This window comes from Octopus sinensis, linkage group LG8 (genome assembly GCF_006345805.1).
Source record: "Octopus sinensis linkage group LG8, ASM634580v1, whole genome shotgun sequence".
NCBI lineage: Eukaryota > Metazoa > Mollusca > Cephalopoda > Octopoda > Octopodidae > Octopus > Octopus sinensis.
Genome location: NC_043004.1, coordinates 61,373,340 through 61,388,566, shown reverse-complemented (window position 1 = coordinate 61,388,566; position 15,227 = coordinate 61,373,340). Strand labels below are relative to the sequence as shown.

The 15,227-nt window shown below is 36.8% G+C and overlaps 1 protein-coding gene across 1 annotated transcript in view; it reads right to left on the bottom strand.

Moving 5' to 3' along the window:
* The window catches only part of LOC115214824 (membrane metallo-endopeptidase-like 1), a 267,550-nt gene that overhangs the window by 35,567 nt on the left and 216,756 nt on the right, over nt 1–15,227 (bottom strand). Inside the window, exons 7-8 of the mRNA XM_036505151.1 lie at nt 14,120–14,302; nt 12,289–12,378 (exon numbers count right to left, since the gene is read on the bottom strand). Of these exons, the coding sequence (XP_036361044.1) occupies nt 12,289–12,378; nt 14,120–14,302 (273 nt within the window). The remainder of the gene's footprint in view (nt 1–12,288; nt 12,379–14,119; nt 14,303–15,227) is intronic.

Below are 15,227 nucleotides of genomic sequence, written 5' to 3'. Positions count from 1 at the left end.
CAGTAATGGTTCGAAAAGTTGTAGAAACGTATGGTATATGCTAAAAAGGAGGAGGCCAAAGCGAAGTCGACCCCTCCAGAAGAGTTGTTAGCAGATGCATGATTATATACAGAACCCTTCACCTGTCTGATAAGAAGATGGAAGTGAATCCGGAGGAGACCATCGAGGGGGGTTTGAGCGGTATAAAAGAAGTCATTAGTTACCACGCACGAGGAAGGAAATTCGGTACAGTGGTGAGATTTGCCTCCGTAGAGGAGGAAGTAAAACACTCCACTGTACCTATAAGAACTGTGGAATGGCTACTCCTGCACGCCTAACTAGGAAAAAGAGTATCTACAGTGAGGATTGGCAGGATTCCGACCGAAAGGAAAGAGGAGTGGATAACAGCAGCTGTCCTCTCAACTACTAACGAATATCAACAAAATATACTAGCAACCATAACTCAGCATCTGAATTGCCAGGCTATGGACTCAAGTTACTTGTAGAAGCAACTTAAGCTAACCTAATTGAAGTGCCCGAAGTAACTGAATTGCCTGACGAAAGAAAGCTGATCATAACAGTGGAGGAGAGACCCCCCACTGCTATAGATGTGGCCAGAATGGGCGCATCAAAAGGACGTGACCTCAAACGAAAAAGAACCAGAGAAGGAAGCTCAGGTCCAGCCTGACCGCGAGGGTACAGCAGAAGATAATCGTAATACAGGCGATTTGAAACAAACAAACGCCGAGTAAGAGTACATTTAGATTACCAGGAAGTGAGGAAAAAGTGGCTCGTCTCCTAAAGGTTAAAAGAAAACGAATAAGAGAAGCAGTGCACAACAAACAGCAGCAACTACGGACAGCAACACACCCACTCAGTGCACACCATAACTAGCGACCCCAGAAAAAAGTTTCACGGAGACTCCTAGCGAGCAGACAATTACAGACGTTCGGACCCCGACAAAACAGACGGGTTATTTAGTGTTTTGCAGAATCAGCAAAGCAATGGACAAGACCATAGATAGATTCAAGAATGTTACTAGGGTTAAGCTATCTAATTTTCACCCACCTGAGACAAAGTGTATTATAGCAGACATACCAAGGTACGAATTTTCAAAGGAGTACTATAAAAATTTTGTACATCTAACACGAGATAAGATTAGGTGCGAAACCCTGCCCCCGGAGCTAAAATATCCAAATTTAGATCCTTACATTATACAGACTGCGTAAGATTTCTGTAGATAATTTACACGTTTTATATTTTATGTCCCCACGTGTACTGTCTTCTCTGTCCATGTACCGTCCTCTTTTTGTTTCAGGCCTCGTGCCCAATAAAGAATTAAAGTTTAATTCTAATTATATCATCCGCATGAACAGTTTGGTCCGACAAAGCATTCGTTTTTAAAGAATTCTCAAAATTTTTCATGTCATTTAAAATTTGAGCCCATTTTTTAATCCTTTAACTCTCGTGAGAGAACTATAGATAATTGCTATGTTTGAAGTTAGCTCGCCAATATCAACCTATATCTACTCCAAACAGCCTTAAATCATTTAATATTAACTTTCTTATCTACCCTCCTTTCATTCTAATACGGACATTCAACCTCGCAAGTACATCTATGAACTTAAATTTTTAAATATTTAAACATCCTCGTATATTTGTATATTTATAAATTCTTATGAAATTTTATCGTGTCTCATATACGTATATTGTGTAGAATTTCGACACCTTGAAACATTAAATGAATATGAATACCAACATTTGAAATTGTTTCACTCATTCATAATTTTATATTCCTGAAGCTCAATTAGAGCTCCATTAAAAAGCGGATAACTATGCCATTTACTTCTTCATTATATAATATATATATATATATATATATATATATATATATATATGTAGGGTATGAGAGGCATTGGTGTCAAAAGACTCAAATATGTCAGGCAATGTTGAGTAAATTCTATGGACAGACTATAGTTAAGCTCCAGGTTCGATAATGATACGAATGAGGAGTCCAATGTAGGTCGTGTATTAGCATTATATATACATATATATATATACATATATATATATATATATACATATATGTATATATATATATATATATACACATATATATATATTTAACAGAATGAGATATAAAATCCAAGGCTGGGAATAGTTTTCATAGAAAACTATATACGTAATTAAGTTATCATATTGGTAAACAGAGGTATACGCATTTTCAAAATTTACTTCTTAAAGTATTTGCTTCTTATTTTTTCTTCAGAAAGAAAGAAATTCACTATTTCTTCATTGTGTTGTTTTGATTATATGCTATGTATGCAAACTGAAGCGAACTCAGGTGTTATCTATCGAATGAAGTAGTTTATGATTCTTTATCTTAAACGATTCTGAATGTTACCTACCATTCAATGTGGTTGTATCACAATGGTTTAACGTACCTGACCTGACTGCAAATTCCTATTCCCTTACCTTATATATATATATATGTGTGTGTTTGTGTGTATGTGCGCGCGCGTTTGTGTGTATAGTATATACATACTTATATCTGTGAGTATATATATATATGTACTGACAGGAGAGGTAACCGCTTCATGATCTTCTCTAGTGTCACTACAAATGGTTTCTTCAATTCTCTAGGCATCGTTAGTAGTAACTACTAAAACGGTCGATGATTCGGCTAATTCCGTCTGCCTCTATATAGGTTTTTACCATAAATATTTATGGCTGATTTAAATTTAAATCAATTAATTATTCTCAAATTAATGACCAGATATTCACCACGGTTTGAGGGTAATCTTGACAATAACAACAACACTAAAATTAGAACCTGCTCATTACTCCTTCTTTCTTTTATTTATTCCTCGAATTTTGTTTGTATAATTTTAATCATTCCGTCCCGATTTCATGCATTCTCACTTTTCCTCTACGCAAATGTTTCTTGCGCCTACATCTTACTATCTATTTGAAATAGGATTATCATTATTATCTCAATGCAGTTGCCACACTCACCGCTGCTATTCTTAAATTCAACAAACATCAATAGAAGCAGTTAGGCGAAATGTAATACATATTCCCTTTTAGTTTAACTACGGCTAATTTTGCTAAATCAGCTGTAAGTTTTTATGGTAAAGATATATATATACCGGCAGATAAAAATAACGAAATCATCGACCGGTTGACTAATCAATACTGATGATGCTTAGAAAATATGTCTAGGTTTCGTCTTGTGATTCTAGAGACGGTCGTGGGGCGGTTACCTCCCATGCCAGTGTGAGTGTATATCTTTATATATAAAAGTGAGGTTGCGTGCTGTCTGTCTCCTACGATTTAGATTCCTAACTACTCCCACATTTTGCGGTGCAGTTTAACCAAAACCGGGTATCTTATAGTCGTGATTCATATCAAGCCCTTCTGGGTATTAGCGCGCGTCTACGAGCAGTCTACGATTTAAAAAAAAATTACCATCAATTTTTCCCATTTTTAATGCATTATTGGCATATATAAGGGAAGTAACTCTCTAAAAATGTATTATTAAATCTCTGAACGTAAAAAGATACAGTAACAGCCCCCCTTTGTGGTTAACCATATTGAGAAGGCTATTATTATTTACATCCCTAAAAATGATTATATAGTTATTTCCCTTACAAACCCGTGCAACGCCGGGCGATACTGCTAGTGTACTATAAAAATCATAATTAGACTTTGCAACCTGGAACTTCTTCAATGCATGTTTTTTTTTTAATTCATAACACAATGCTTACGCCTCTATTAGTTATTTATCATTAATTAACGCTCTCTGGATATGTATTGCTCTCTTTCCTCACTGAAGATTTTCAGATATTATATAATATATTCATACTTTACTGTTCAATTTACAACCCCACCCCCTCAAGAACAATTCGTTAATGTCTTTTTCTTTAATATTTTAGCCAATCAAATCCAAACGCTTATTCATTAAATTGGATTATATGAAATGATGTATTATATGTGCCATGACAATATTATTCCAGTCTTGCTCATTACAGTCCGACGAGCGGGACGATGAAAGTTTGAGCAACAGATTTTCGGGATGTTTTTGCAGCCTTGATAAAAATATATGTAAATCTACCTTCCGTATACAAGTACTATTTTCCCACCTTTTTTGCATTTATGTACTTACTCGTGTGCATGGATATATATTCTTTTTTTCTTTTTTTATTTTCTTCTATTTCTTTCAGTCAATTCAATGCAGCACCACCTTTAGTCGAATAAATTAACCCCAGGACTTATATTTCTAAGCCGAATACTTACTCTCTTGGTCGCTTTTGCGGACACGATAAGTTATGGGGACGTAAACACACCAACAGCGGTTGTCAAGCGATGGCGGGGGACAAACACAGATACTCTCCCTCTCTCTCTCACACACACAATATATATATATATATATATATATTATATATATATATATATATATATATGTATGTATGTATGTATGTATATATATATATATATATTTAGATAGATAGATAGATAGATATATAGATAGATAGATAGATAGATAGATCGATAGATAGATAGATAGATAGATAGATAGATAGATAGATATACAGCGGGCTTCTTTCACAAGGCCCGAAGTAATAGTAGAAGATACTAGCCCGAATTGCCACGCTATTGGACTGAACCCGGTACCATGAGTTTGGTAAGCTATCTACGTACGATAGAAACTCCTCTGCGCCGATACACACACATATAAGTATATATATATATATATATATATATATATATATATGGGGTGTCCCAGAAGTCGCGCACTATTCTGGGTTTTCATTTAATATAATTAAAGCATTTTATTTTATTATATTTTCTCGTCATGTTTCATAGTATTAGGTGCCCAATTTGAGCAATTAATTTCAATAAAGTGTTTTGGAAATCAATAAGGGTATATTCTATTAAAAAACCAGGTTGGTGTGCAACTTCTGGGACACCCTGTATATATATATACGCACTAAAAAAACTTATGTGGCTATGCATTCTTGTACATATGATGTATAATATAATTTTCGTATATTATATCATTTTTCCTTTGTGTATTTTATTTTAAACAGTTAGCACATACTATCTTTGCATCGAAGTAAGTAACATATACGGACAATCATTTCATAATAACTATGCTTTGATTTCTTCACAGAAATCTTCTTCAAACGTTTCGAAAAACGAGAAAAACCTTAGTTAGTATACACATATATAATCATATGTTATATATATTGCATAAGTATGTGTTGCGATGAAAAAATATCGATTGCTTGGTGAATTGCGGTGTCCTATTTTAGGATTGGACTAAGATTTAGTTATTTAATCACCTTTATCTTCCTCCGTAATAAAAATAATGAGAGGGAGAGAGATTGTTTAATTTTAAGAATAGCAGCGGTGAGCGTGGCAACTGCATAGAGATAGTAATGATGATCCTAATTCAGTGGCGGAAATAGATAGTAAGATGTAGGCGCAAGAAACATTTGCGTAGAGGAAAAGTGAGAATGCATGAAATCGGGACGGAATGATTAAAATTATACAAACAAAATTCCAGGAATAAATAAAAGAAAGAAGGAGTAATGAGAACGTTCTAATGTTGGTGTTGTTATTGTCCTGATTATATTCAAATCGTGGTGAATATTTGGTCATTAATTTGAGAATAATTTCTTTATTCAAATTTAATGGAAAATAATTTTATACGAAAATTATTTAAATTTGGAAAAATCATTAAAATAACCGAGGAGATAAATTTACATTGAAATTTAATTTTAATTTGAAATATGAAATTATGAAACGTGCATTTACTTAGTAATTAGAAACTAAATATACAGACAGTTTTTAATGTTAATTACATAATTATGAGGGAAATAACAAGTATAATTATCTAAGATTCTATTATTATTTTCTTTTTATTTAATTTTAAAATTTAACTATTATCACTGTAAGTGTTTACTGTCCCTGCCTAACGATATTGAAAGTAGTGACAATGATGACCATGATGATGGTTGTCATGGTAACGACGATAGTGGTTTTGGTGGTGCTTGTCTTCGCCATTATTAGTATTATCATTAGTAGCAGTAGTCGCAGTAGTAGTAGTAGTAGTAGTAGTAGTAGTAGTAGTAGTAGTAGTAGTAGTAGTAGTAGTAGTAGCATAGTAGTAGTAGTGCCACCGCTTTCGCTAAAGCGTAGGTATTGTTTTCCATCGTGTTTGTTTGTTTGACCGTGGAAAAGATATCTCAAAAACCGCGAGATGGATTCGGATGAAACTTTCAGGGATGTTTGGCCTTGTGATTGAAACAGACAGATTATATTTTGGAATCGACCCAGTACCGGACAAGGATTCTGGATTATTTGTTATGTTTACTTTACTTTACCTGAAGTATTACGTTCTTACGTTGACTTTCGAGTCTTTTTCTGATTATCTCCCTTGAAAGCATGATCATGGTCTCCTCGTAAATTATGGCAGCGTTGCTATTTCCAAAGTTTTATTTTCGTTTCTCGATTTCTAATTTTAAACGCGTCTCTATCTTAGTAGAAACTGATTTATAAAGAAATCAACGTAATAAACAAACGGCTGCAAAATAGTTCAGAAATTAAATAACACTAACATATTCAGTAATAATAATAATAAATTTAGTTTATCCTCGACAATTTTTAGTTTTATCAATTTTGAATATATTGCTCCTGTTTAAAATGTCTTACGTAAAATCTCCTGGCAATTGCATTTCTAACTCTACCTACAAGGAAGATAATACTTTTAGGACTCACAGTTTGCGCGCAACGATGTTGTTAAACCTCACTTAAGATCACCGTATGTAGGTCCTTTCCGTTTTCTTTCATGCACGGATAAATTTTGCTCTATGACTTTAATGGCCATATAGATACTATATCAGTGGATAGACGAAACTAGGCCCTCTTAGAGATAACTGTCCCTGTTCCCACTGCAGACGACACACACACACACAGCATTACAAAAACGGTCCGCACACCCACCTTCACCTTCCATAGCTACTAGTAGGCTCGATTAGGTACCAGAAAAACTCTGGCTTACTTTTCCATCTTGTTTTGCTTAATTTTTGAGATCAGTGGATCCAGTTTCACTATTCTCGTTTGTGAGAGCAGTCGAGTTACTTTCAGATATTCTCTTTTTAAACATCACCTCAGACTAATCGTTGGGCAGACATTGGTGTTGCCTTGGTGGAGGTTTGCACTGTGAGTGCTCTTATTATTATTATTATTATTATTATTATTATTATTATTACTTTTTTTTTCCTCTTTCAAATTTGCTTCCATTTCTTGCCGAGTGTCTTCCCGACTCCTAGGGCAAAGAAACTCAGAGTATACATTGGTAGGCCATTAAACCAAACTCAGTAGTTCGTTCATTTAAAATTTTTTTTTTTAAGTTAAATTAAAATGCATGAGCAGCAACAGTTCTCACATCGACAATGCTCTTCTCAATACGTGTGATGTACCATATTATTATTATTATTATTATCATTATTATTATTATTATTATTATTATTATAATTATTATTATTGTATGTTTGACTTTTGCTTTATATTTGTACAAGTTGGCTCCAAGTCTCACCCAGAGACCTGAAGAGACAACAGGTAGGAAGTTCATGTTGTTGTTATGCCTAGTGTACCATATATTTGGTTTTGTATTTAGTGTTGTACTAGTAAATGTCTAACAAAAAAAAAACCGAAAATTATGCTTGTTTTAAAACTTGAGATTGCATAGAAAGTATTTTGCGTAGGATATGAGCAGTTCCCATGAGCACTATCTTTTGAATTTCTGCCATTTTTGGGTTTCCTGCTATCTGAGTTAGGAAGCAATCAGCTCCTTTTGCTATCATTCCCAGGGCACCTATGACAACAGGTATTGTTTTACTCTTCAGGTTCCACATTTTGCTGATTTCTATTTCAAGATCGTTATATTTGCTCAGTTTTTGGTAGGTCTTGACATATACGTTTATATCGTTTGGGACAGTCATATCAATGAGGAGGCATGTTCTTTGTCTGAAGTCTTTCAATATGATGTCTGGCCTATTTGCATCTATCTTTCTGTCAGTTTGAATGATGAAGTTCCAGAGGAGTGAGATATGGTTATTTTCAAGCACTGGAGGTGGTTTGTGTTCCCACCAGTTTTTTTTTCATGGGGCAAATCCAGGTTTTTATTGTTATTATTATTATTATTATTATTATTATTATTGAGTGAGAGATCAGTGCATGCCATCAAAGTGACACTGGGGTAAAATATATGAAGCCCAGTATACCCATCATGACTACCCGTCTGATAAGGGTACACCAGGCACATGCATCACAACCATATGTGCGCGATATTGTGATCTCATATCAAGATAAACAGCACATGACCTTGCAGGTGGGGCCCAGTCAGAATTTTCTTCTGGTAGAGTAACCCATCCCGCTCAAAAAGTCCTTGAATAAGGGTTGTTTAAGGATGTTGAACGAATCACCCATGTTTCCAGAGGTGAATTATCCAAACCCTAAAGAATCCCTCTCAACACATGGCTATGATGCTCTCCACTACTTCTGCCCGTGATCAGAGATGCACATATCGTCAGCCACTAAGGGACATGCTCAACTGGTTAAGGTCAAACAACCGACAAGCAAATCTGTGGTATTGAGCAAAATATTTGCTGTAGCCCATCTTTTAAACCAAGACAAAACAATGTACATGATAACACCTCCAATCAGTTAAGATCAGAAGCCTTGAGAGCCACTGCCTGGTACTGCATCAGGGCTATTATTATTATTATTATTATTACTATTATTATTATTATTATTATTATTATTATTATTATTATTATTATTATAGAGTGAGAGAGAAGTGCTTGCCATCACAGTAACACTGGGGTAAAATATACGAAGCCCTGTATACCCATCACGACTAATCGTTTGATAAGAGTGCACTAGGCACATGCATCACAACCATATGTGCACGACATGGTGATCTCATATCAAAATTAACACCACGTGACCTTGCAGGTGGGGCCCACTTAGAATTTGCTTCTGGTCGAGTAAACCATCCAGCAAAAAAAGTAATTGAATTAGGATTGTTTAAGGATGTTGAACGAACCACCTATGTTCCCAGAGGTGAATTATTCAAACCCCAAAGTGTCCCTCTGAACACATGGCTATGATGCTCCCCCACTACTTCTGCTCGTGATCAGAGATGCACATATCATAAGCCACAAAGGGACATGCTCAACTGGTTAAGGTTAAACAACTGACAAGCAAATCTGTGGTATTGAGCAGAATATTTGCTGTAGCCCATCTTTTATATCAAGACAAAACGATGTACTTGATAACACTTCCAATCAGTTAAAATCACAAACCACGAGAGCCACTGGCTTTTACTGCCTCAGGGCGTTATTATAATTATTATTATTATCACTATTATTATTATTATTATTATTATTATTATTATTATTATTATTATTATTATTATTATTATTATTATTATTATTATTATTATTATCATTATTATTATTAGATATAATATCGAGAATGCACAACAGCACATATAAACCAGGACAAGGCAGTAGGTCTAAAACTAGGCTCTTGGAAATGTAAATCGACAAGAAGCAACTTATGTTGCTGGATGGAGGGACCGGTGAAAGTGCTCGGAGTCAAGTTCCGACCTGATCTCCTGGTAGATTGGAACTAGGAAGAGGTCATGACGAGGGTGTCCAAGCTCACCCATAAATGGGCAGTAAGTAACCCCGCTCTTTTTTCCTTTTCTTCAAACTTTTCGAGCTACACAGATAAAAAATTTGTGATCTCTCCGGTCGACATAGATAGGACGAATAGACAGGTCTCCGGAAACTGGAAGCTGAACGCATCCTTCTCGAAGTGCCAAGCTTTCAGAGAACGAGTCAGCAAGTGAGTCACTCGAGATTTGGCTCATTCTCACCTCTTCTGAGAGGCCCACTCTCAACTCTTCTGTACGTACTGTCGAGACGTTGCTGCAGAAGATGGACGTTTTGAGGGGCATCCTGCATGATCTAGGATGCTGAAGGTTCCTGTCGTCTTACACGGACGACGTCACTATAATAGTATCGGACATCTCGGTAATGGGATGGTCGGCACTGCTCTAGGGGGAGTGGAGCAATGATCAAATAGGAGAAGTCGGTGGGCCTGCCGCTCGGCACTTAGAGAGCGTTGTAGGGTACAGTACAGCGTTCTAGTGCGCTGGACGGAAGGACCAGTTAAATTCCTCGGGGTCTGGTTTTGTCCAGACTTCCAAATAGACAAGAACGTAGGTGGAGTGAAGAGCAGGATAGCCGTTCTCACTCAGAAATGGGCAGAAAGGAAGCTGTCCTTGAAGGGTCAGGCGGGGGGGGGGGGCGAATACGTACATTGCTTCCGCCATCTACTACCGCCTGACTGTCGACCTATGCACCACTTCGTGCTTGATAAATTTAGAGAGCTTGTTCTTCCACTTATTATGGAAGGGACGTGTTCTTCACGTCAGGCGGTCCATCTGCTGTCAACAACCGCCAGGTAGAGAACTGGGCATGCCGTGACTAATGATGCGCAGACATGCACTGAGGCTACGACAACTCTAGCGTTTCCTTACAGGTAAGCAGGTGTGGTTGCCGTTCGTCAAAATAGACTTTCCGCGGTTCGTCTCATTGAAGCTACAGTCCTGGGTCAAGCGCAGACCAAGAAAGGGCGCTTGGCACCTAGAGTGTCAGCAAGCGCTCACAGCATTCTGCCTGTCGAGCAACGCTGTTGGTGGAAGTTCTACTGTGGAATTCTATAGAGGACTATTGGATGGACAGAGCGTCGACAAACTCGGGGAAAATCTGGGCATCGAGAGGGATCAACTAACTGGTTATCCTGGAGAACTTTCGAGACAAACTCTACATACGTAGAAGTCCTATGAGACGGACCTGTCCGAGGTGTGTGCAGTGAGATGAAACTCTCCTACATGCACTCGTCCAGTGTCCGTGCATTACTGACCTGTGTGGCTTTGTCGAACAGTTGGTGTTACGTGTAGGACGGATCCGGTTGTCATTCGTGTCCACTGTGAGTATCACCCCGCCGTTTTCTTTCTGCCGGGACGGAAAAGCAGTTTTCCTCTGCCTGGTGGCTATAGTCGAAGTGGTAGTGTGGTGGACAAGGTTGAATGGACAGAAGACAGTCACTTTCTACTTCGGTCGAGATCTCATCGACTTTTTCAAGTTTAACTTGAAAAGTAAGGTGGGGGTAAAGTGTGTAGTACTGCCCCAGTAAGTTTGTTGAAAGGTGGGTGGATGTTGCAAAAATGGCTCGTGTACATGTGCCTACTCCGAATAGTCGTCTGTAATCCGGAGCATTTAAGGAGAAGAGGTGGAGGCCTACCTGGCGTTCCCTTTTGCATTGTGTATACAAAATACAAAATGGCTGACCGTTAGTAAGGAGAGACACACAAATAAGAAAGAAGAAAGCAAGGACCACAGATGAGGTCACATAAGTGTGACGAAAGAACTCTGGCCGAAATAAGATTAAGATTAATGTAAAAAATAAATTAAACCTGAAGCAAATTAACACCAAATATATAGTGGGTGTTATTTTTTTTATTGGCTAAACTGGCAAAATGACCATTCCTAAATACAACAAAATCTGTTTCAACACACGATTTCACATGAAGAATCTTGCAAAACAAATATATAAACGGAAAAATATTATATATACACACACACACACATACACACACACACACATACATACATATATATATATATATATATATATATATATATACATATATATATATATATATATATATATATATATATATATATATATATATATATATATATTATATATATATATATATATACATATAGGGGGGAAACCTTTCGAGCCTACGCTCTTCCACAGAAAGGATCACAGAAGGAAACATGGAAGAAAATAAATAAAGTGTGTAGTGACTAGCGATCTATCATGGGGAATGCCGGACACTCGTAAAAAATGATATCTTATATCTATCTATCTTTCTGTTTAGATAAATAGATAGATAGATAGATAGATAGATAGATAGAGAGAGAGAGAGAGAGAGAGAGATGAATGGATGGATATATACATACATATATTTAGAGTTATGTACACCTATACGTATAAACGAATTTATACATATACATGCGTATGTATATATAAACTCATGAAACATTAGGCATTATATATTCTTACACAAACACGCACATGTATAATAAGTTTTAGTTTTATGGGACGTGTATACTGGTGAATACAAATACAGAATGTATTATGAAACGAGTAACCTACCGATGTGTAATTCGTAGCTATTTCTCCAAGTGTAGTCAGATGATACATTGCAGGTACGTCATCAACATCGACTCGACTTTGCCATTTTATCTAGTGTAAATAATTAAAAGAATATAAACATATAAATGACAAGAAATTCCTTTGACATCGCACCAATATCTACCTAAACTGCAGAAAAAAATTCGAAGATAGATATATATGTAAACGAATACCACCCAGAGCCATGGTGATTAGTCATTTATTTTCTAGCTTCATTCTCCAGTTTCTAAGGGACTCATTTTGTCATCTCTCTGAATTTAAAACTACCTTCACATATACTTACACACACCAAACACCCCCACTTTCCAATTCCACCTTCTTTAACCATTACACACCTTCTCTACTCTATTATTGTTAGTACCTACACAACACTACATTATGCACCTGCATTTAAAAGTGTGCTTATAAAATTAGATTTAGACACACGTGCACACACACAAATGCGCATGCACTCATTCATACACTCTTTCACACTCCTCACACACCAGCAGCCACACTCTAACTGCCCTCCCCCACGTATAATTGCTTGTATATACTGATGCACCAACACGTCCCAAACCCAACTTCTTGTCAGCCCTTATCCTCTATCGACGTCGACCACATACTTCCCATACAGCAGACTCGTACCTTTGATAGCATCACACACATATACAAGGGTCCTTAAATACGTATACGTGTGTATAACCATCGAATATACACACACATATCAACTTCATATACAAACATACTTTATTCACCCGCCCCATATACAGACACCAACTGATAACAGGGACACACACACTCGATCATATACATGCCTGCAAATAAACACAGAGCATATTCATGTTTAAACACATTCTTCACTCAAACACAGCAGTGTTACACACGCGCCCGCCCGCTCCTAAGAGTGACACAGGAACACAACCGATACTAGCACAAGTTGTAAGAGCTTAAGTATGCCACAAAACCGTGTAAGCGTCACAATGCTGAACCCGGATCGACGGCACAGGATGTGAAATGAGAATATACAGGCACACCCTATCATGTTTCAACCTACGCAATATCAGTCAGAGGCCTTCTATCGACCTCAGGCGCGATAAAAGACACTTTGTTATGATTATAGGCAATCGAATCTGATCCGGAAACAACAAAGCGATGACAGCCTACTTCGTTTGTGAGTGCGTGCATTTATGTGTGTCCGTGTGTCCGCATGTATGTACGTGCTGTGTGTGTGTCTGTGTGTGAGTGTGTGCGTGCGTGTCTGTGTGTGCGTGTGTGAATATGTGTGTGTGTGTGCGCGTGAACGTGCCTCTCCTTACTGATTTCAGTCATGGCATGCTGTTATGCTGGTACATCACCTTTAAAGTGTTTGGTCGGAAACTTTCTGGTAGTAATTCCATCATCACAAGATCAGGAAAACCATCACTGGTTGTTGAGCGATGTGGGGACAAACACAAACACCCAGACACGATAACACACACACACACACACCACAACAACAAATTCCCGCAAAATATACATACACACGCATTTACAGGACATGCTTCTACACATTTTCTGTACAAAATTCATTCACAAATCAACGGTCGATCCGGCGCTCCAGAACAAGTATTTACTCTAGATACTCCAGAATAGGACTGAACTCTTAACAGCGTGGTTTCAAAACTAATTTCATAGGCACACATCGAAATATGTATGCATCTATTACTTTTTCGTTTATGTGAGCGCGTCTACCTTCATCAATGTAAATTAGTAATTAGGCCAAACGTAGCTTATGCAATTAATTTTTAAAAAAACACACATTTTTACTTACAATTCCTAGTTGTTTGATGAAAGTCGAAAGTTCATCTATTTGTTCCTTTACCTCTGAATGTTTAACGTCGAACTGTTTCAGCACCTGTGATAGCAGCTCGTCATATTCGGGGTCCCTTAAATGTGCATAGTAAGGGACATTCGAAGTGATTGATTTACCTGTCGCTTCGGAACCAGCTCCTAACTGTTGGTTTGGTTATCACACATGTATTATAGGAAAAGCAAAAAACATAAATTGTTCAATGTTATATTACTTAGAATATTCTAGCAGAGCATGCAATAACTGCAAGGTATTTAAATGCGACCAATTACAGTCTAATTACCAATTCTTCCATGATCGACTATATGGTTCTCTTTATCTCTGTGTATCAGAATATCATTTTATCTTCCTTTTAAGCATTTCCTCGAATGCTTATTTTACGAAATATTATACTGTTTGACAATATATAGTTTCATTTTTGTACAGCCACGCATCAAACCCTATTGGGTTAAAATTTAACTGTAATCATTCTAGGTCAGATAAAATAATTACGGACAGTGAATATGTGTGTTTCCGACAGTTTATTAAATGAAGTGCATTTCCTGCATCTTGGACAGCGCTACTACTACTTCAATATAGTCTAAACCTCACCACGAAAATGCTCCCTCAACTAATTGGCATCAGTTTGCCTCTCACCACAAGTCATTTAATCCATCAGCTTCAGATGGATTTTCTTCAAGAGAATCCTGTCCATGAAATATATATCTATCAAAGATAGCAGATATATCCCTTTCAAATCACAATCGATTGATTATTGTTTCTATCATATATTATATACTATTTCGTTTCTTTTCATGAAAGATGATGGAGCTATTTAACATATCATCCAGAGTAAACAAAATATGTGATCGTCATAAGAGAATGGTGGATCGAATGGTAGCAGTCTCTTCTCAAAGAAAACATGAAATTGATATGAAGTATATTAATCGAAAATGGTGTTTGATTGTGGGCTTGTGATCATATTCATGATCATACTTTGCGGGTTCAATTACTGAACAAGGCGATGGATTTTTGTTCCCTTGATGAAGTTCACATTTTCACAGTGATCCAGTCTACACAGATGAAAATG